Source organism: Mycteria americana, chromosome Z, assembly GCF_035582795.1.
Source record: "Mycteria americana isolate JAX WOST 10 ecotype Jacksonville Zoo and Gardens chromosome Z, USCA_MyAme_1.0, whole genome shotgun sequence".
Classification (NCBI taxonomy): Eukaryota; Metazoa; Chordata; class Aves; order Ciconiiformes; family Ciconiidae; genus Mycteria; species Mycteria americana.
Window position 1 is genome coordinate 46,547,397 of NC_134396.1, and position 20,027 is coordinate 46,567,423.

A 20,027-nucleotide genomic window follows, 5' to 3' on the forward strand; every position below is an offset into this window, starting at 1 on the left:
AGAGTGCTTAACTTCCTAGGCTTGATAAGTGATCTAGCTATGCAGAAAAGCTTTAGGAACTGAGGTGTTAAAATAAAAGATAGGTGAAGTGTGGTTCATGTCATAATCTAGCTATGCAGAAAAGCTTTAGGAACTGAGGTGTTAAAATAAAAGATAGGTGAAGTGTGGTTCATGTCATAACTGATATGGCTTGAGTTCTTTTTCCTGGGGATGTAGGACCATCACCATAAAATTCTGTTTAGCAATTGCTATGAGGGTGCAAAATTTTACTGATTTACATTGCTAGCGATCAGCGTTTTGCATCCATTTATTGTAAACTGAAGAACAGTTGGCTCAGTTCATGAGGGTATGACGATCCATGGGATGGCACTTGCTGACAGCACTTCCATCTTGTCCTTTCTGCCATCAGTTACACCCTTTAGAAAAAGGTTACTTCAGCGGTGAGCATTGCAGAGGAATCAGGAGTACATTTTGCTGGGACTCCAAGAATCTGACACTGTCCCGCACTGAAATTAAATGCATATTTAATTAAAGACAGTAATCCAATGAGAAATAATACTTTTCTCAGCATGCATGCAGGTAACACTAGTGAGTTCTCTGGATCCATCATCTCTTACCAGCTGCTACCACTCTGGCATCTTCATGGGCACTGTGCCTTCCTGCTGCCCGATGGTCTGGGCTCTCATTCCACCAGATCACGTGGACTGAGAAAGTACAAATACAAGTCAGCTGAATACTGTTATGCTGCAATACAACATGTCCTATAAGTCCTAGCAGTCTGCCTTCACCTGTTAGATGCCTTGCAGTTAGCAGAAACAATTCTCCAGGCAAGTAAGTGGTGGGATGATCCTTTGCTGAGCCTTTAAAAGGTTTGACTCTTGAACATCAAATCTGAGAGTCTTTTAAGATAGCAGTACCTGGCTTAAGCCTATAACTGAATACACAAAGCTGGGTTCAAGGACTGTTTACAGGGCTTTGGTGATCCACACCAACATTTTCATCAAGCCAGCCAATCCTGATCCACAACGAGGGCTTGCCCCTCTCCCTCCACCCCTTCCAATGCCAAAGTCTGTATCAGAAATTGAGTAGTACCTGTGTTAAGTAATCCATATTCTGTGTGGAAAACACCGATCAGCTTGGTGTAGCCTGTGTTGACGTGGGCATTGATTGCAGCTCGGAACGCTTCACCCCACAATGCTGGCCCACCAGGCTTCATCTGGAAAGTAACCCATTCGTATACTCCTGGAAGAAAAGGCAAAGATGCCCTCAAGGAAGGAAATAAAAATTAATATGTCAGTTCTCAAATAGTGTGTCATGGCCATGATGTATTTATTGTGAAACCAACACTGCAATTCCCCACCATTTGGGGGTCAGCAGGACATGAAACTGCTCCTTCATCCCAGCTTGCACAACATCTCACAGCATCCAGGGCCTCACAAGAGCACAGGCAAGCAGCTCACTAACTGGAGCTAGTTCAGTGCAAATGTAAGTACCAGAACCCTGAGGAGCAGAAGGCTTCACACAAAGCCCAACTTAGCAATTTTCAGTGCTGCCTGGACTGCTTTGCAGAAATCACAAATACTCATACATGTTTGCGGGATTCGGATGGCTGATTGAACAATGCAAGGTGGCCTTTCCTAAGACTGGTGATGTTTTCTGGAATTGAAGTGGTTTATGACATTATAAACCCCTTTGACTCCTGGCAGTTGGCCACAGCAAGATCTGAAGGCATAACCAACAGACCAGGACTAGCTTAACACCTCTGCTCTGCCAAACGTCTCCCTTGTTTGTAGACAACTGGCATGATTTGCCAAAAAACTCCAGGCCTGCTACAAGACACGTTATCTGTCTCCTTTCCATTCAGGTAGTTACTCTGGATCACAATTGCTGACACTTTAACAGAAAGCTAGACACTTGCCATATGGCAATGCATGTCTGGTCTCATTCTCCAGCAATGGGCTGGAGATAAACTTAAATGAGAACAAAGTGTTTGAAAAGTCGGCTCTCCAGTTTTAAGAGAAAAACTGGACTGCTTTCAAATTCCATTGTAACAGCACAAAATTCAGAACCACAAGGAAATAAAGAACAAAGATTACTGTAGGTATGGACATGCTGAGGGCTAAAGCAAGGCCTCTTTGATGTCACTCCATGCAATGAAGTCTGCAAATGCTCGTAAGTTGGGCAACAGTCAATACTATTAATACCACATTTGCTACAGACAGAATTAAAATACGTCAGGACAGGAGGTCTACACCTAATCTATGATTGTTACAAGGCATGCTTGACTTGCATCTATCTTCAAAAAGTAGAGATTATTTTTGGTTTTTATCAAAACTATTATGCAAAAGAAGCAGTAACATCAAAGCAAATCAATAAAGGAGAAAAACCCGCTGTGAAAGATAACAATCACTGTCTTCAGTGTCTTCAGGAAATGTCCTCTCACTGCAGATGGACAAAGTAAGTCCAGGATGACTGCTATGGTGTTGCTATTTTGCACCTTCATTTAGGCAATTCACACACCTCTTTACAACCTTAACGATCAGGGCTCTAGTCAGTTACTGATGTAAGTTAGTGTAAAATCCTTCTTAAAAACTTTGCCCCTCATGTGTGTTATGTATACACCTTTTTCACATGGGTGTATGTACATGCACTTGTTTCATAAAGGGTTATAAAACCATGGTTTAAACTTTAAGCCACTTTTTGTTAGTCTGTCAGCATCAGTAACTTTAATCAGCAAAAGAGAAGATAAGCTCACCCCCTTCTTTTGGAGGCTTCCCAAGTTGACACCAGGGTACCAGATAGGCAACCTCGTTGTGCTGCTTTTCTATCAAGGGAAGAGCTGGGGAGATGAATTTTCCCTGCCAGTCTTTGTCGTTGGCTAGTGCATGCCGGACTGCTGTTCTGTGGGCAAAATTATCTGTAAGAATGGAAAAAAAGAAAAAAAAACAATGACAAAATGCACTTAATGTCGCATCAGACTCAATCAAAATGTATAATTACAAGGAGGCAAGCTGCACTTACAGAAGTTTGAAATTGGTATTTTTTTTAAACAGCATATTAGCTTGAACCAGATGTGGTAAGTTTCCTTTAAATTCTGCAAAAATCTTTGCTTTAGCTCTCAGATTTAAATCGTTTCAAGCCAAACCAAATTTTCCAAGAAAGTTTATAAAAAAGTTAAAATACATTAAGCAATGTTACTTTTAAGAAAGATTCATATATGGCATCCGCAGGGACTACTGGATGTGGCAACAGTTACCAAGGGTAAGGAGATTCGGAGAAAACACAGTGGATAAGGAAGTGAGGTGGAAAAGAAAATTCAGAAGGAGTATTAGCCTATCAAGAGAAAATTAAGAAAAACATTAGTTTTGGCTTATATAAAATGACAGTAAAATTACAAGTGTAGAAGTAATGTTTGTTCAGCTACATAAAAAGTTATTAAATGCCCAAAATCTAAACTTTTTCTTCTTCTTTTTTTTTAATTAAAAACAAATCCACTGAATTAAGAGTGTCTGAATTTCAACTGGTTGGGCTGCAGTGGCATCTTAATCAGTATGTTTATGCAGACCTCTTTCAATAATACAAGAGAAAAATCCAGCACCTGAGAATGGGAAGAACCTTGAGAAATATCAGTATCTTGGGACCAAGAGAAAAATACGCCAATTATTTTTACTACTAAAAGATATAAGCAGAGGTCTGATGAATCAAGGAGAACGGATGTACCTTACACATGTAAACACCATTAGGAAACAAATAAAAATTGTAGGTTTTTTTTCCCCTTAGTTTTCCATTTTAAAAGTTTCTCACAGATTATTAAAAATGGGTTTGTTTGTTGGTGTTTTTTGGGTTTTTTTTTTTTGAGAAAGAACAAGGCTGAAAAGTTCTGGGAAGCAGGACAATTTATTAACCAGAGATGCGTATAAACTCATAATATTCCCATTGACACATGGCTGGTCCCTTCACCCCTCCAGGACAAAAGGGGTGACTCTTTATTCTAAACAGTTACTGTGAACATGCTGGATTTCAACGAGCAGACTGAGGACTTCAGAAACAAAATTCTCTGTCTCAGCATACAGATACACCCTGGACTGCAGCAGGTATACAAAGAAATGATACCAGTGTGCCTTCCCACCTCTCCATAACCCAAGTATCAAGTTCCCTGGGGCTCCACAAAGAGCACAGCTAGCACACCTTGTTTCTTGCATAATTGTAGCTTTTCTTGGCTCACCAGCACGTTCCAGGTCAGTACCAACTCCAAAAACATAAAAAGTTGATTATACTGCAAGAAGCCTGTTGCTACCAAGGCTGAAGCAGCAATGAAACGCCTCGTGCGCTTGGGAAGTCAGGGCTGGTGGAATGGCTTCCCACCTCAGCAGAGTCCAACTGCAGAAGGAGTTTAAGCATGCAAACTGCATGCTCATTTGTGTTAGGGGAGTGACCGTTACACTGAACTAATATTTGAGAACAATTATACATGCATAAAGACATACACAGACATACAGGTTGTCTGCACTTATCTGTATTATCTTATTAAGGAGGTCTCAATCTTTTTTCTATCCATTTTGAAATTCTGGAGACATTAGTGGTTCAGGAACTGGCCCTGAATTAAAAATATTAACCATGAACAAAGCACTCTGCCACAGTTCCTCTATTATACCTGTTTTGAGAAGAGACAGATGTTTAAGAACAGTTGTAACTCTCTCCCAACATGTCAAAATTGTCCTGACACGCTCTGCAGTGTTCTTTTCAGTAATCAGAACAGGAACAAATTTTTTTTGACACTTCCTTACAGTAAGAGCAACAAGTAAAAGCTGGGTAGGCATTCTCCTCGCCTTCTTGCTTAGGAGACAGGGAGCGCAGAGAGAGCAGAGCCGTGCAAAGGCATGCTGAGCGTACCGTACTTCCAAACGTGGACAACCTTATTCATAGCTCCCAGCTCTGCAGACCAGAATCCCACCAGCTCCGAGTGAGCTGTGCGAAGGTGAACGTACTTGTTGACCATTTCCACAAACTCCTTCATCTTCGATGGCTTAATATCATATGTGCGAATTTCGTAGAAAATGCTATTATTTTGTCTGGGCCCTGTAGCAAGGGATGCGAATACCTGAGAGAAAATGTTACAAAAAATAACTAATTCTCAAGCCAGAAAACCATCTTCTGTCTAATTTCTAGACTTTTTTAAAACAGTGAGATGCTATAGATGCAATTTTTTTACTTGGGGCTGGGAGAGGGAGTACTTTGTGATCTCCAGTACAAAAGTATCTTGTGACTTTTTCTTTGGAAATAGTTCCCATGTGCATTATTTGCTGCAACTCCTTTTGGCAGTGCAACAGACCGTGACGTGCCTTTTATTTGTCACACCCAATTGTTTGATTATTAGCCCGTAACAAAGCAGGATTTTCCTCTTCTCATACCCCTTCTTCAGGAAGCCAGCAGCAGGATGCAAAAGTCAAAGCAATAAAAAGAGAGTTGGCTAAACACGTTATTCAAAGGTGAGGCTGCTGATGCCACTGAAGCAGAGGCTACATCAACATCTGCTGCGTTGCCCTTGCCTGACCAATTCACACTACTGCAGCCTGTTTTCTACGTACAATCTTAGATCAGTATTAGCAAGTTACATACTGTTGGCAAAAGAAAGAAAAAGATACCACCGCCTGGGAAAAGACTGATTCTTTCCAGTGAAAGATTGCTAAAGTCTGCATCCTTGCCCCTCACTGGCTGCTTCCCAAAGGCTGGTCAAGAGCATTTTTTCTATTCATATAACATAAAACCCCCACAATACGCTTTGTTTTGCAACTGCCTCAATAACCTGGAACATGCTACCCACCTCTTAAACAAAACTAGAAAAATTAAGGCCAAACCAAATCTTTGGCCTTAGCCCATATTTGTGCAGAGGTGGCTGCAGGATGGATTTTGGACATGCCTTATTGCACAAGCATCAGCAGGCATGCGCACCGAACAGCTCAAGCCAGAAAATACGGCTGGCCGAGACCAAAGGCCTTGTTTCCTAATGACCCTTTGGAGTACTGCACATCAGTTTTGGTTGCTATGTGCCATAGGATCACGGTCACAGGACCCCACGGGATCCTGAGCGACCAGCAATCCCACGCTTACGGTGAGCAACCACGACAGCACTCGGCTGCCAGTGACCATCCAATGCCGAATTTTTCTGCAGGGGAAGAGAAGCCTCAGACGCTTTCTGCCGCTCAAGCAAATACCGGACCGCTGCTGGACCACCCCTCCCGTCCGAAGAACCCGTCGCACGACTCCGGCGCAGACCCGGGGCCGGCGCCCAGCAGGAGCGGAGCCCGCGCCTGCCAACAGCCCCGCTGAGGCGGCCGCGGCCGCCACGGCCCTGCGCCGGCGGCAGCAGCCAGGGGCGGGACCGCCGGCACCGCCCGCCCCGCCCCGCCCCGCCCCCCGCCCCGAACCCCGCTCACCCAAGCCCCGCCCCCGCAGGCCCAAGCCCCGCCCCCGCGGCCCGCACCACCAGCCCCCCTCCCTGCTGCCGCCGCCGCGCCCCGCTGCCCCCGCAGCGCCCCGGCCGTTACCTGAGGGCGGGCCCGGGCCCGGGCCAGGCGGGCGGCGGCGGCGAGGGGCCGGCGGAGCGTCCCCGGGGGCAGCATGGCGAGCGGCAGGCCGGGCGGACGGACGCACGCACGCAGCGGTCCGCGGTCCCTTGCGTGAGAGGGCGGGCGGACGGACGGCCCTGGGGCGGGGCGGGGGGGGCGGCGGGCCCTCCCTCGTCGGGGCGGCCGCTGGGCGGCCGTTGAGCAGCGGTTGGGCGGCCGGCACGTCACTTGGGCGGCCGTTGGGGCGGCCGCTGCAGCCCGGCCCCCTGCGTGGGTCAGAAACAAACTGAACCGCGGCGAAGGGTGTTCAGTTCCTGCTTTTGTGCCGGTGGAGTGGGATGGGTGGGTGGGTGACGAGCGCACGGCTGAGAAGACATGCTCGTTCAAGTTACCAGGCTTTAGTGCCTGAAATGCGGTATCTCTGTCTCTGCCTGAGCGCCTGCATACGATAAAAAAGTATCCTGATTGATTGGGGAGACCTGGGACACTTTGTCCCCCACAGGTTGCCCTGGGGTAAATCACTCAGTAAATCACCCGTCCTCCAGCATTTGCAGGATCAAAATTCGAATTGTACGGATACAAATCCTCCACCCGCAGTCCGCCTCCGGAAGAAAGCCCCGTGGCTTTTTTCTGTAGCGTTCTTTTGGGTAAATCCGTGCTTTGTGCCGGGGGCGTGCAGTGCCAAGCCACTGTTCATCCCAGTACAGCTGTATGCCCAACTGCTTAGTTCTTACTACCAAGTGGTTACCTAGGGGTGGGATTTTGGGGTGGCTGAGACTGTATATCCTTGCAGAATTAAATATTGGCCAAAATAAATGTAAAGGTAAAATTCCCATTGGTGTCAGGGCATCCAGTGTTTTACCCATGGGAGACAAATCAGCTCCTAGCAAAGGGTGGTTTACGGAAGACTACCTAAATTAACAAGGCAATTATCTTTCATGATTCCTTCCTCTGCGGCAGCACATTCCTTCCTCCACCCTGAGTAACTGATTTTGAGGGCCTCTGCATGGAATTAAGGTGAAGAAACAAATGATGGATTCATGCCTATGGAGCTTTCATGCTTTTTCTCACAATTATGGGCAATTTTTCTCTTCGTTAAGGACAAGCCCAGGAAGGAAGATTGTCTGAATTAAAATGAGATAGAAAAAGAAGTTCTAACAAACACATTGAAAGAGTGGTGTGGAAAGAATGAAGCATCTGCCCTGCATATATGTTACATGTTCATTCGCAAGTGGTATTCTTGGTTACATTTTTTATATCGGAAGAACTGAGCATGATACATGCTAAAGTGTTTTAGCAATATGGCATGAATAATTCTCATAGTTTCTACAGCAGAAGCACAAATAAAGTGTGATTACTGATGCAGTTATTGCCAGTTTAAGATTGGTTTAACATGTGGGGTTTTTTTCACTTATGAACAAATTGTATTTCACCTGAAGGCAGGGAATGAGATGGCAAACTCCAAAATATTTAAGGTTCTCCTTTGTTTATCTTATTATATGGATGAAGTAATGTTTTTCATAGCCATGTTGTGCTGGAATATTCCTTCACATTTTTAAAAGCTTTTATTTTTATTGTTTGAACTTTTCCTGTGTTTGCTTTCTCATCAGGAATGATCATACAAGACTAGACTTGAACTGAGTAGTCACAAAAAGCAAGTTTTGTTCTTGCTAACCTGCATGGTTGAGAAGAAGCTTTGATTTTATATTTGTTTTGTGTAGTCAGGGAATAGAAAGCTGCATGTGATTTTCATATTTGAGCAAAACAGATAAACACAGCACAGAGCTAAAATGTACAACAAACTGCACTGGAACTCAGTGAAGGCCTGAAATGATTCCCTGAAACAATTCAGCAAATGATTTTATACAGCAAGTAAATTTGAGAAAATTGCTTATGAGGGCAGCTAAGCAAGTGGCTAAGATAAAATTCATTCAGAAGGCTGTCATTTCAGCTCTGCATTTTTGCCTGGAACTTGAAATTCACCGTACTGCCTGGTATTTTCTCATTCATGTTCTTCTAGAAGTCCAGGCATATCTTCTTCTTTCCACATGGATGTGGCAGAGCCAGTGGTGAAGCAAGAGGATTGTACCTCCAACTCTTGCCTGCCACTCACAGGTCTGTCTACCAATACACAGAATGGTAAACAGGAGCTGTGCTTCATAGACATAAATTTCACAACTGTGTTGGACATCTGGGAATGACAGTGTTGATCTCCTAGAAGACGTAATAGTGGATAGTGTCTGTTACAAATGCTTTTTGATGAGAAGTTTTAATTTTGGTACTGAATTGATGAATTAAATGAAATTTTCAGTTTATGTAGCTGTGACTGCCAGAGCTGCCTGAGTTGAAATGGTTTATTAAAAACTTTTGTTACTGATGCAAGCCAAAGCTCCATGGAGGCAAAATGCAAGAAGACAATTTGCATGCGTTACTGCATTTATGTATTGTACGCCCTGCATGCAACATTTTCATTTTCCCACAGAACAGGAAACACTTTTAATCTGATCTGTATGTGACTTGTGAATGTGGGCAAGCACTGGATAGGATTTTTTTACTTCCTTTGTACTCTAAGCGGAGATGGTGATAATGAAAGAAAGGTAACCATCTGTACCAAAAGACTTAATGCTTTCAAGAGCAGCTTACACTTCATTTGTGCTGTTTGCTTAAACACAGAGAAAGTGACTCAGAGTTTTGGAAAATGAGAAAGCACAGCACCTGCTCCTTTGCTGGGGGGGATGTCCCCATTTGTGAATCACAGCTTTCAGTTTCCTATTGCATGGAGGATTAAAGAAGGAAATTTCCTTCTATTTCTCCATAAATCCTTTGGCTTAAATTCCTTCGTCAGAAAGGCAATTTTCAAAAGCACAGGAGGGTGTAACTCACCACTCATTTTCAGTGGCAGTACGGTTTCCATTACATAGTGCAGTGCCATTGGTAGGCTTGAGAAAGGTGTGCAACGAGCTTATTTAGTGTAAGTGTAATACATGGGTTTTCCACTGTTATGTTTTCACAAATCTCTCATGCCGAGTGCTGCCCTTACTCTCTCTAGTTCTGCTGCTGGGTGAGCAAGCAACAAGTGGTTTCCTGGTTTGCACACAAGGAACATTCCTGAATGTAATGCAGCCTCTTGGTATGTCCCTAGTAGGCCAGAACATGTAAATATCTTCTGGTTTCCATTCTCTCAGCTGTTCCATATGAAAATCTGAATAACAGCTTATCAAATGCAGTATTTTCTTCCCTGTTTTTTCCTAGCCAGTTTGCATTCCTCATCTCATGAAAACATTCAGCATTGTTTATAAATATTTATTGTGTGGCACTGATGAGAATACCTACAAGAACCAGCATCATCTCTGTGTTTACCAGTGGTAAGAGTCACGTTAGTATTCTTTGTACCCAAGACCTGAGGACATGCTTGAACCAGAGGTGTGTTCAGGTCCCCTACCAGGCAGTGAATAAGCATCAAGAAAGTTGGTTTCATGTTTTCCCTTTGCTGGAGAAGGCAGCAGGAAGCAACATAGCACTTGGTCTCTCTGGGAAGCAGGTCTGTGCTCTGCACTCGGATTTATCCACTCCACACCCGAATACGCGCTGACATTTGACACAGCCCCTGACCACACCAGGGTGGAGTCCATCAGCTGTCTTGGCCTGGCTGAGAGACCACAGCCTTTCAGAGCTGCACAGCAAGAAGATGAAGGGCAGAGCAGGCACTTACGGCTATCTGGAAGGGAATTAGAGAGCTGCTTCATACTGCTTGATTTTTAAAAACATTTGGGCCCGATGTTTGATGTCATGACACCTTGTGTCATTATTTATATCAGCACTAGGAGGAGACAAATTTTACTGTATCAAACGTTCTCTACTCATCGTGCACGTAGCTACAGCACAAACTGGGTAACAGGCCACTACCTCTGTTTGAATTAAGTTCAAAAGAAAACATTCAGATGTGTTCCCTCTCCTTTTTTAGAAGATGTGCTTCTTAGAAGCTTGGTGAGTGGATTTTTCCTTTCTTTTTTTTCCTGGGAAATCTGTAATGGTGTAATGATTCCAGAAGAAGGGACATGTTAAAGATAACACATGCACTGAAATCCTCCAATCATTTTTGTATAGTAAAATAGTTTTATTCCAAACCTCTGACTTAAAAAAAAAAAAAAATCTTCCCTATCAACAGGCCATAAATACTGAATTTAAAGTATTTAAAGACTGTATTAATTGCTTGTGCTTATTACTTGGCCACTGTAATTGCAGTTGTTCCTCTCAGAATATCTACGTGGGCTTTGTGAATGATATTTTTAAAATTTGACAGTGAAATACTCCTTTTAGTCAATCCCTTTTTAGTTAATTAGGCAAAAAATGAATGCTCTGCTTGCATGTTTTCACAGACGGGGTGTCATGAAGTACCTTCTGCCACTGTGGGTATTTCAAGCACGATGCAGCTGAGAACTAGGAGGTCTGTGCTACAAAGAGCATGGAAAGGAGACAACATGAGTATGCAGATGAAAGTTAACACCAGGAAGACCTAGCTGGGTTGACTTTTCACTTCACAGGTACTAATTAACATTTTCCCCAATAAAATTAAGACCTGAAAGGATGCTGCTAAAATATCCAGATCCTCTTTCCTAAGTTAAAATTCTCTACAGCGTTCTCTTATTTGCTTCTCTTTTCTGTATACAATAAGGTCTATCCTGGAGGTGCAGAGTGATTTTTCTCTAGGATTTACCAAGGTTGCACTTGTGTTTTGAACCCAGGTTTGCTTGCAGAGAAGTGAGTGTAAGATGGGAGCTAAGTGTTGCTTTAAGGCAGGCTCTGACTTCTCTAGTATGAAAGCAGGTAAAGCTAGGTGGCAGAGATCAGTCTTTCAGGGCCACCCCACCATTCCTTGGGCAGGTATTTTCTGGGTCTTCTACACACAGACATGTTTAACTAGGTGAAATCCAGGATGATTTCAGCTGAGGATGGAACAATACTATGCCTCCTAACCTCCCAACCTGTCTGAGGCCTTACGTGATGGAGGAGACAAGCAGAAGTACCCATTGCATCAGATTTGTATGAAGGAAGATGGAGTCCAACAGCTACCTGGGGAAAGCACCTTCTTACCTTCCAGTCCCATGCCAGGCCCAGCCCAGAGGTGGAGGAAAGACCCATTGGTCCTGCGCAGGCATAAGAGAGCGGGGGAGGCTAATAGGGACCACTTTCCTTTCCTGGGTGATTTCTTTTACCCTCTCCCACCTTGGATCCAAGATAAATGCAAGCAGGCCACTCTCAGATGAGTGCATCCCATCACGTTGTCTTGTTGCTGTGCTTGTGCAAGCGGGAAGCCCTGACTGACCAGCTGGCCCCTTTTCCCCATGTTGCCCTGCTAAGCCTGACCCCTGCAACACCCAGTGTGGAAGGAGAGCGTTGCTGATTTACTGTGGGCCTGGTTAACCAGAGTGGAGAACCATCAATGCTGGCACATAGTAAGCACGTTGTAATTTCTAGGTATTTTGTTATCTCTTTATCTGTGACCCACTGTAATACCAGTAATACTGCTTATGACATTGACCCACACAGCCTGCAGCGAAAGTCCTAATGGCTGTGTTAATGAAAGGAACTCCGTGATGGCTGTGCTTGGCCTCCTTGGGGTTAGAGGCAGAAAGTCCTGTTGCTCTTTTGTTGTGAGCAAGCTCTTCTGCCCTAATTCAACTCCTGAGTTTGAGATTAAGTCCTGGAGGATTTTTCATCAATGAAAAGCCCAAAATAATATGCGAGATTTCTAAGCAAGGCTGAGTTATCAACTCCAGTAACTCACCTCTCCTAATTATTGATGCATTGCTTAGATAAACATCTCTTTCCTATAGAAAAACAGTCTTGTCCCACTTGCCTGGAAAAGTTGTTCCCCCTTCCAGTCTCTGTAAATAACCTCTTTCAAGGCTTCCTTTGCCTGGAGTTGCATTGAAATGAGTACTGATAATAGGCCTCTGTTTCTGCCTTAGTCGCTCTTCCCTCAAGCCCTAGAAAACTTGCTTTTCTTGGTACTGCAAGATGGGAAGTTCCCCTGTTATACAATGTCTGTTGCCAAAATTCAGGAGGCGCTGCTGCTCTTCAGGGTAATGAGCTGCAGGTCAGTGCTAATCACACAAGGGAAATTTGCAGCAGTACTTGTCAGCTACCTCCGCATCTGTACGGCGTGGTGTCGTCACCATTTCTGTCCTTCCAATCTGAATCCTGCTGCAATGAGCACAGCTGAAGGCTGGGCTACTTCATCTACCTGTGAGTGAGCTACAGGTAACACAGGTTGAACATGCTGAGCAGGGTATAGCTCAGTTAAATAAACCGATGGGCTAAGAAGATGGAGGCTGGCAGCAGAACAGACAAGTTCTGCCACCATGCTCCTCAAAGCAATCCCTAGAGTGGTACTAGGCAGCAAGAGCTGTGAGATACACCTCAGTGCTCCTGCTACCACACAGGAGCGACTGTAGCACCTGAATAAACTGCAGGTAGACAGATATGGATTGAGTGGATGTGCAATGTGAAGAATGTTTGCAAGTGGGCTTGGCTCACCTGGAGATTGTAACTTACATCAGTGCCCACTCCCTTTTAAAAAAAAAACCAGGCTGCTTTTTGCTTGCTTACATCTACCCATGTGGGACTCATTCTTTCAATAAAGAGTAAAAACAAGTAATGTTGGTGTGTTTTAATATGCCCACACTGTTTCAGAAAATGCTCTGAAATGGTGCTCTCTGTGATTGTTATTGCAGAGAGATCTCTTCTGTAATTTAATGTATTAAAACCAGAACAAACCAAATCCTTTTATTTTTAAGTTAGGAAGCCTATAAAACTCCCTACAAAGCTTTGATACAGAGTCTCTGGGCCAGTACAACTTAAGGAAGGTGATTGTGTAGAAAGTTCCAGTCTGGAAGAGAAGTCTTATTAGTAAGTGATTCCATGTGGATCAGTTGAGTGATTCCATGTGGATCTCTCCTGCAGTGATACAAAACCGAAAAGACCAGCCTGAACCAGAAAGCATTCTGATACTTGTAATCCTCTTCTAGGGAGGAGGAATACACCTACTGTAGAGAGAATCCTCCCAGCAGGCTCAGACAGCTTGATACTAGGAAACCTGTGAGTCACAGCAGTGTTAGGCAAATCGGTTTAATCATTCACTTTCGAGGGCTTCAAATATCAATACTTACCCATGGGATTCCTGGTATTCTGAGGTCCTGAACTTCCCCACATTTACTTGGAAGCTACTGATATCCCAGCAGTTTGATGTAGTCACTCTCAAAGAACTTTGATTTTTAAAGACACCTGTAGTATTTCAGAACAAAATTTTTAAAATAACTTCTAAGAGAGAACACCTATCCACGTGGAAGTCTGTCATAACAGTGAGCTCTTCCATCAGACTTTACAACATCTGCACAATCTCCAACTTCATATTATCTTGGTCATGCTATGCTGAGTTAAGCAAATTGTTATTTCTAAACCTGTCAAGTGAAGGAGCTGTGAACTGGGATGCAATTTGTCTAGGACCAGACAGACTGGCAGCAGCAGAACTTGGGTTTGAATCTAGGTATTTCTAGCTCCGGGTCCCAAAAATATATGGTCTATAAGTGGTCCCAAAAATGCATGGTCTATAAGCCTGGAACATTTTCTTCACGCTTGGTGACAGATAGGTGCAGTAATCACATCTCAGCTCTAATGAGAAGCTAGACTGTTGCATTTTTGCTTTATCTGGCAGGTAGGCCTATCTCAATACAAACAAGTTACACAGGCAGCAGGACTTACACGGAAGCCTGAACAAAAGCCAGGGTTGTTTTAATTTAGAGAAGAGGCGACTTGGGGGTCATATGATCCTTTTTCGTGTAATTACAAGAGTGCTTCACGAGAGAAAGGCGTAATCTGTTCTCTCTGCCCATGGTGGGTAAGATAAAAGCAGCAGGCTGAAATTACAGGAAGGGAAATTTAGATTAGATGTTTTCCACTTGTTAAGATAGTGAAATATTTGAAAAGATTGCCTGGGAGAAAGTAGGATATCCAGGCCTGGAAATAATAGGGATGGTTAAAATGGTGTTCATACATTCACACAGCTGGTATGGGCTAGATTAGCATTTTTAACCTGTGGAATATGGACCACAGAGTAACAGTCCATGAGACATGTAGAGTCCATGCAGCGTGAAAGGGCAATGGGGAAACAATTTAAAGGAACCCCTCAGTCCACAGCCAGCAGGGATGTGGCAGATCTCTGCCCTCCACTCTGAGAGATTATTTGACATGTTGGGGGCAAAACCAGTAAAAATACCTTTTTGTAAAATGGTAACACTTTGACCAAATGCTGAGTAATGTACTCATGCATCACCATCCCTCGTAATCACCATCAAGTTCTGAAATGCTAGATGGCTTGTAGCCTTTTCTTTCCTGATTACAGAAGGTTGAGACATTTTTGACTACCTGACTTTCTGGGTTCCCCCCAGACACCTTGTCCAAGATAATGTCAATTTCTGAGAGGAAGTAACTTGTATTTATACCTGGGGAGTTTTACAGTGTGTTGATAACAAGCAGCTAATGCCAAGAGCCAGTCCTTTGTCACTGAAAGCCCACAAGAGCCTTCTACATTTTGCGTGACTACCGAAACAACCACGGATGCCTCAAGATTAAACATTGCAATGCATCTCTGTCCCCTATATGCCACGACGTAGTTCTTGCTGGATTGACACAGGCTCAGGAAAGGGGGACAACGGTGAATGCCATGCCATGCCATAACTTGGTTCAGCTGTTTTCTTTGTAATTCCTTCTCTGTCTGTGATGTTGAGGCAGCAACCTGGGTATTTACCAAAGAGTTGCCCTTTGGTAACCAGCTCTTCCCTCTGCCAGAAAAGAAAATTAAGGAGTCCTCTAGTTAGAGCTGGCAGAATTTCAAAGGGACCAACTGTGTTGTTGGTGTTGAATCACCAAGAAAACTATGGCCTTGTTTGCCTGCTAGCAGGGCACACGAATCACAAGGAACTTCTACCAATGGTAACAAAAAGTACAATGTTTTGTTAAGTCTCTCTTCCTACGGATTCACTCTTTTGGCCCTACCTCATGCACTCCTATCAGTATTTCAAATCTCCCATTTGTGTCCTGGTGGATACCTCTGGCAGGCAAAACAAGTGCCTAGATGAGTGGACCACTTGCCAATGGTGACTGCTGCCTAAAGGATGTGCTTCTCCCTGTCTTTCCCTTGGAACAAGCATTAACAAAGTGCTGATTTCCATTAACCTGATTTTCCCTGAGACCTCTGTCCTACTTTTGTTTGAAATTATCTAACTGGTTCAAAAGATATTACGGGAAGTAGACAGATGAACAAACAGATAACAGGTAGCATAACCCTGTAAGCTCGTTTTCTTAGAAAACCAGGCTAAAATGAGCAGTGTTTAATCAAATTGTTGCTGCCTGTGATGTCGTCAAGTCAGGCACTCAAGAGAAAGCCTGTGCTGCAAAAACCAGGGGGCCATATCCAGCAGACTCCTTGGGGAGACAAACTGAATATAAAATCCCTACCCAGGCTGGTCCGATTGAATCCTTATTGATTCGATGGTCAGCACTGCTCTCAGTACTGCTTCACCAGACTGTGGGCACAGGAGATGAAGACACCTTTGTGGCTGAAGGATGGGACTGAGTTCAGAAGGACCAGGGTTGGTCCCCATCTGTGATGGTGCCTTCTTTTGGGACTAGAGGGAGAAGCTAAGGTGATGGGTTGAAGGATATGGCAAGGGGGGGACCGCAGAATCTCAGTACAAAGTATTGCCTTCCAGGACACCTTTATTAGCCTTCTTGTAATGTGATTCATAGCAAACCATTGGCTTTTAAAAAAACATCACTCAGATTGAACTGGGAACTTTTTGGGTAATGTTAGAAAGCATTAGAAAGCATTCTGCACATTTTGGTCTCTCCCACAGGGTAAACAGTAGTTATAGTAATAGTTTTGGGTAGTCTGTACTGTACCTTATTTACGGCAATATGCTCTGGTCTTTGCAAGCATTCCACTGTGTTCATCTTCAGGATGGCTTTCATTCTCCAGTCCACTCCAAGGATATGAGTTTTCCCTATAGTTGTCCAGTCTATCACTGCAATACCATTTCAATTACATCCCCTAAGGATGATTCCAGTATATGCAGGGACTTTTTGACTGGTGGCTTGCCTTGCCATCTTTACAGAAGATCTTGGTGGCTTGAGATCCATTGGTCGTGGACAACAGGTTGTGTGGTGTGCATACTACCATCTTCCAGACCTTCTATGGGCTCTGATCTATAGGAAAACCCATGCTTGTGGTGGCCGTTAAGACAGATGATGTTGATCTGTCCACTTCCGCTACCTTCCTCTGCCAGATCTCCAGCCACACACATTGGCCAAAGTAAATTGCTGGAGTCTATGCCCAACCCCTGCCAATTCTTGTAAAGTACCCCTTGGATCCCAGAGATCTGACCGTATTAAATTTAAACATGGCTTTCTAAAGAGAAAAAAGAAAGGATCTTTTGCAATCTCTTTTTGCCAGGTTACCTCAGTGCACATAGCACAATGCTTCTTTTCATGTGTTTGAATGTTTTATATCCAGAAGAGGCCCTTGGTGAGGAACCTGCAAATCCTCAGGCTGCATCAAGTGCAGCTGTATGGCTTGAGGCCCATAGCCTTGATACAAATATTGCCTTTGCAATGTTCACGTTGCATTCCAAAAATGCATTCCCTACAGGAAATGCAGGGAGGATGCAGGAAATGCAAAAAGGATTCCTGTCATGCCACCAGATGATAGGGCGGTTTTGTGTCATCATAAGCCTGCAGTATTTGTTTTCTTTGGAGATCAAAGCCATTATTTAAGCAAGTCAATTATTTAAGCAAGTTATTTGAGCAATAATCACATTCCCATTATGGGAAGTAGAAGGGTCTTCCATTGTTCTCCTGGCTGTTGCTAACCTCCAGTGCAAATCCGTCTGCCTCCCATAGGTGTGTCTAAAGAACAGCTGCATGAGGCATTCCTTGGAAAAGCTGATACCTTCTGTTGGTATCAAGGGAGCTGCTAACACATTGACAAACACTGACTTGCAAAAAGAAGCAAAAATCTCCCATCCAACTCAGATAATCTTGTCAAACTCAAATCCAAGATGTGAGTCAGGTTTATTAACCTGAGGTCACCGATTGAAAGGTGTTCCCCATTCAAGCAGGAGGGAGGGACAAACCTGAGTGCCTCACAATATCATTCTCTTCTTTTTCCATCCAGTTCCAACAGCTCAAGCTCAGTCAACCCAGGGAAATTCAGGCCCTCCTTGAGGGCTCAGTTCAGCAAAGGTCACTCCTCAGACAGCTGGGCTTGCTGGCTATTTTGTGGGCACTTCGGATGTGGTAAATGCACTAGAGCTCATGCTTCAGCACCATGCTTGACCAGCATCTAAAAATGTGAATGTGAATCTGAGATATTTGGGTCCCAGTTTTATAAAGCAGTTGTGTGCCTGCCTAATTTAATGTATGTGACTATCTTCAGAGGGACCGAACCATGTGTTTAGTAGGGACTGAGAGGCGCCAGGCTGAAAGACATCTGGTTTATTGCCATGCAAAGAGCAGCCTTTTCATATTGACTGTAACACTCACTTGCATCTGTGGTTTGATCATGTCATTTAACTTCTCTACCTCGGTTGTTTCATCTGAGAAGTCAGATTGCTAGGGTTTGCCTTTTTGACAGGTGATGTAGGAGGATTAACTCATGAGTGTGTGCCCTGGACTTCAGAGAAGTCTGTCAGTATGAAAAACTATAATTAAGAATTGTTTGTCCTGCACTTGAAAACACTTGCACAACAGCCTTACCCTGAGCACAGCTGACTGTTTGCCACTACTGCTCAAAGCAGTAAAGGTTGAATATGCTCAGCAGAATCAGAATCAGACTAAAAATTTACTTTTAAGACAGTCATTGGAAATCCAAAGTTTGGGAAGAACCTGATGCTTTTAGAACCAAAGGAGACTCCAAAGGCCAAAGCAGTCAGTAATAGCTTTTCACCAGCTCCAGCAGGCTTTGAACCAAGCTTGTATCTCCCACAACTCTCTCAGATAGTTATCACTTCATCACCATACCTCTTCATCTTCTGCTTCTCTCACAAAACAGGAATCCAGCAAGCTCTTCAAGCCAGGAGACAAGTCTTTCTGACATCAAGGAAAGTGAAGAAAACAGCATGTTGCTTCTGCACCAGCTATCAAAAATCTAGCATCCTAATTTAAAAACAAATGGAAAAGAATTGTGAAGCATCGGAACACATACTTGTGGGAGTGAGCGGCTTTTTCCCTCGGGCTGAATTTGGACTTGGATTTGATCTTGAGATAGCTGGGGAGTTGTAAAGCTGGTTTGATAGAGTTGTAAAAAGTCAGTATGATGCTGAAGGAAAAAAAAATCAAGCTTTTGGAAACAGAATAAAGAAGGATTTTTGGATTTGAGGGAGTCAGGAGCAGCCCCGCTGTTTCACCTGTAGACGCTGGATCCGTACGGAGATGGTGAGTGATAGGGAGTGGGAAATGACAGGCAATGCCCACCAACGCCCTCGGTTGATCAGATAAAACCCACTTTGCAGGAGATTGGATCTCCATGCTAGAGTACTGTAATGTCCATTTCATGCCTTCTGCGTTCCTGGTGAGGATTTCCTGGAAGTAAGGGGAAGAAAAGAGATAGATGCTGTATAGCCTGCTAGCCTGGCTTTTAGTAGAGTTACCTGGGGTGCAGAGGAAGATGTATGGAAATGGTGAAAACTAATGCTGAGGGCTATGGCACGGGAGCAAGCAGGAGCTGTTTTATCCAGCTGCTGATGGAAAGGTAAGGCTGAGGTAAAGGATGGGGGGAGCAAAGGTGATAGCAGCAATTCATTTGGGGGAAAAATGTAGGAAAAAAGCTCAAATGGAAAACGATGCTACTTGGCTAGAGCATTCTGTCTGCACAGGGTGGGCCTGGCTAGATGTGGCATTTGACACAACTTCCAGATGGTGGGCAGGAACGAGAGTGGGATGCGTGGGAACTTCCTTCAGCTTTCCTGCTGCTTCAAGTGATGTTGAATGTCGAGTCTGTGCCCATCTCACTGGTGGAGGGTTAGTCTCTGGCCAGGGGCAGGGTAAGAATGAACAATTAGCAGGGGAAAGAGCAATAATAAGAAGATAAATGATTGCTGGGGAAGTAGGGAGCATGAAACTGGCGATGTACGGCAGTGGCACTGGGACCCTTCCCTGACGGGGCAGCAGCGGTATGTAGCAGGAGGGCAGGGGGACTGAGAGCTCCTGTGTTGGGGCCTCCCTGCGCTGTAGGAGGGCAGGGCTGTGAGGAGCGAGAGGTGGGGCTGGTTGTGAGGAAGTGGGGTGGTACATGAGAGGGTGGAAATTCAGAGGATGTATGCTGAGGTTGAGATTTGGGGAGGGAAGGGAGAGAGAGGAGAGTTTGAAAGGAGGTCTGGGGTCCTGCTTTGGAGAGGAGCA

At 44.2% G+C, this 20,027-nt stretch overlaps 1 protein-coding gene and 1 long non-coding RNA gene across 5 annotated transcripts; one reads left to right on the top strand and one right to left on the bottom strand.

Annotated features, from left to right (window-relative positions):
* Positions 1 to 289: 289 nt before the first annotated feature.
* On the bottom strand, positions 290 to 6,698 carry NIPSNAP3A (nipsnap homolog 3A). 2 transcript variants are annotated; one of them, XM_075527302.1, is made up of 6 exons: positions 6,549 to 6,698; positions 4,894 to 5,101; positions 2,756 to 2,917; positions 1,093 to 1,242; positions 618 to 704; positions 290 to 506 (listed from the first exon to the last, which is right to left on the bottom strand). In XM_075527302.1, the coding sequence occupies exons 1-6, from the start codon at positions 6,621 to 6,623 to the stop codon at positions 430 to 432; spliced, it is 759 nt and encodes a 252-aa protein (XP_075383417.1). In that variant the 5' UTR covers positions 6,624 to 6,698; the 3' UTR covers positions 290 to 429. The 2 variants fall into 2 exon arrangements, with proteins under 2 accessions (XP_075383417.1, XP_075383418.1); XM_075527303.1 differs by lacking the exon at positions 618 to 704.
* On the top strand, positions 6,554 to 19,055 carry LOC142422002 (uncharacterized). Of its 3 annotated transcripts, XR_012779023.1 has the most exons (7): positions 6,958 to 7,216; positions 7,530 to 7,803; positions 8,590 to 8,684; positions 9,619 to 9,724; positions 9,822 to 9,934; positions 10,949 to 11,113; positions 18,679 to 19,055. It is a non-coding gene; the product is annotated as an uncharacterized LOC142422002 (long non-coding RNA). The 3 variants fall into 3 exon arrangements; XR_012779024.1 differs by lacking the exons at positions 6,958 to 7,216; positions 7,530 to 7,803 and adding an exon at positions 6,554 to 6,664; XR_012779025.1 differs by lacking the exons at positions 6,958 to 7,216; positions 7,530 to 7,803; positions 9,619 to 9,724 and adding an exon at positions 6,554 to 6,664.
* Positions 19,056 to 20,027: the final 972 nt, after the last annotated feature.

Coding starts and splice junctions, on each gene's coding strand:
- NIPSNAP3A (XM_075527302.1), bottom strand. CDS start 6,623: ATGCTGCCCCCGGGGACGCTCCGCCGGCCCCTCGCCGCCGCCGCCCGC. Junction 5,102..6,548: donor GGGCCCGGGCCCGCCCTCAG/GTAACGGCCGGG, acceptor ATTTTCTCTCAG/GTATTCGCATCCCTTGCTAC. Junction 1,243..2,755: donor GAAGCCTCCAAAAGAAGGGG/GTGAGCTTATCT, acceptor CTTTTCTTCCAG/GAGTATACGAATGGGTTACT.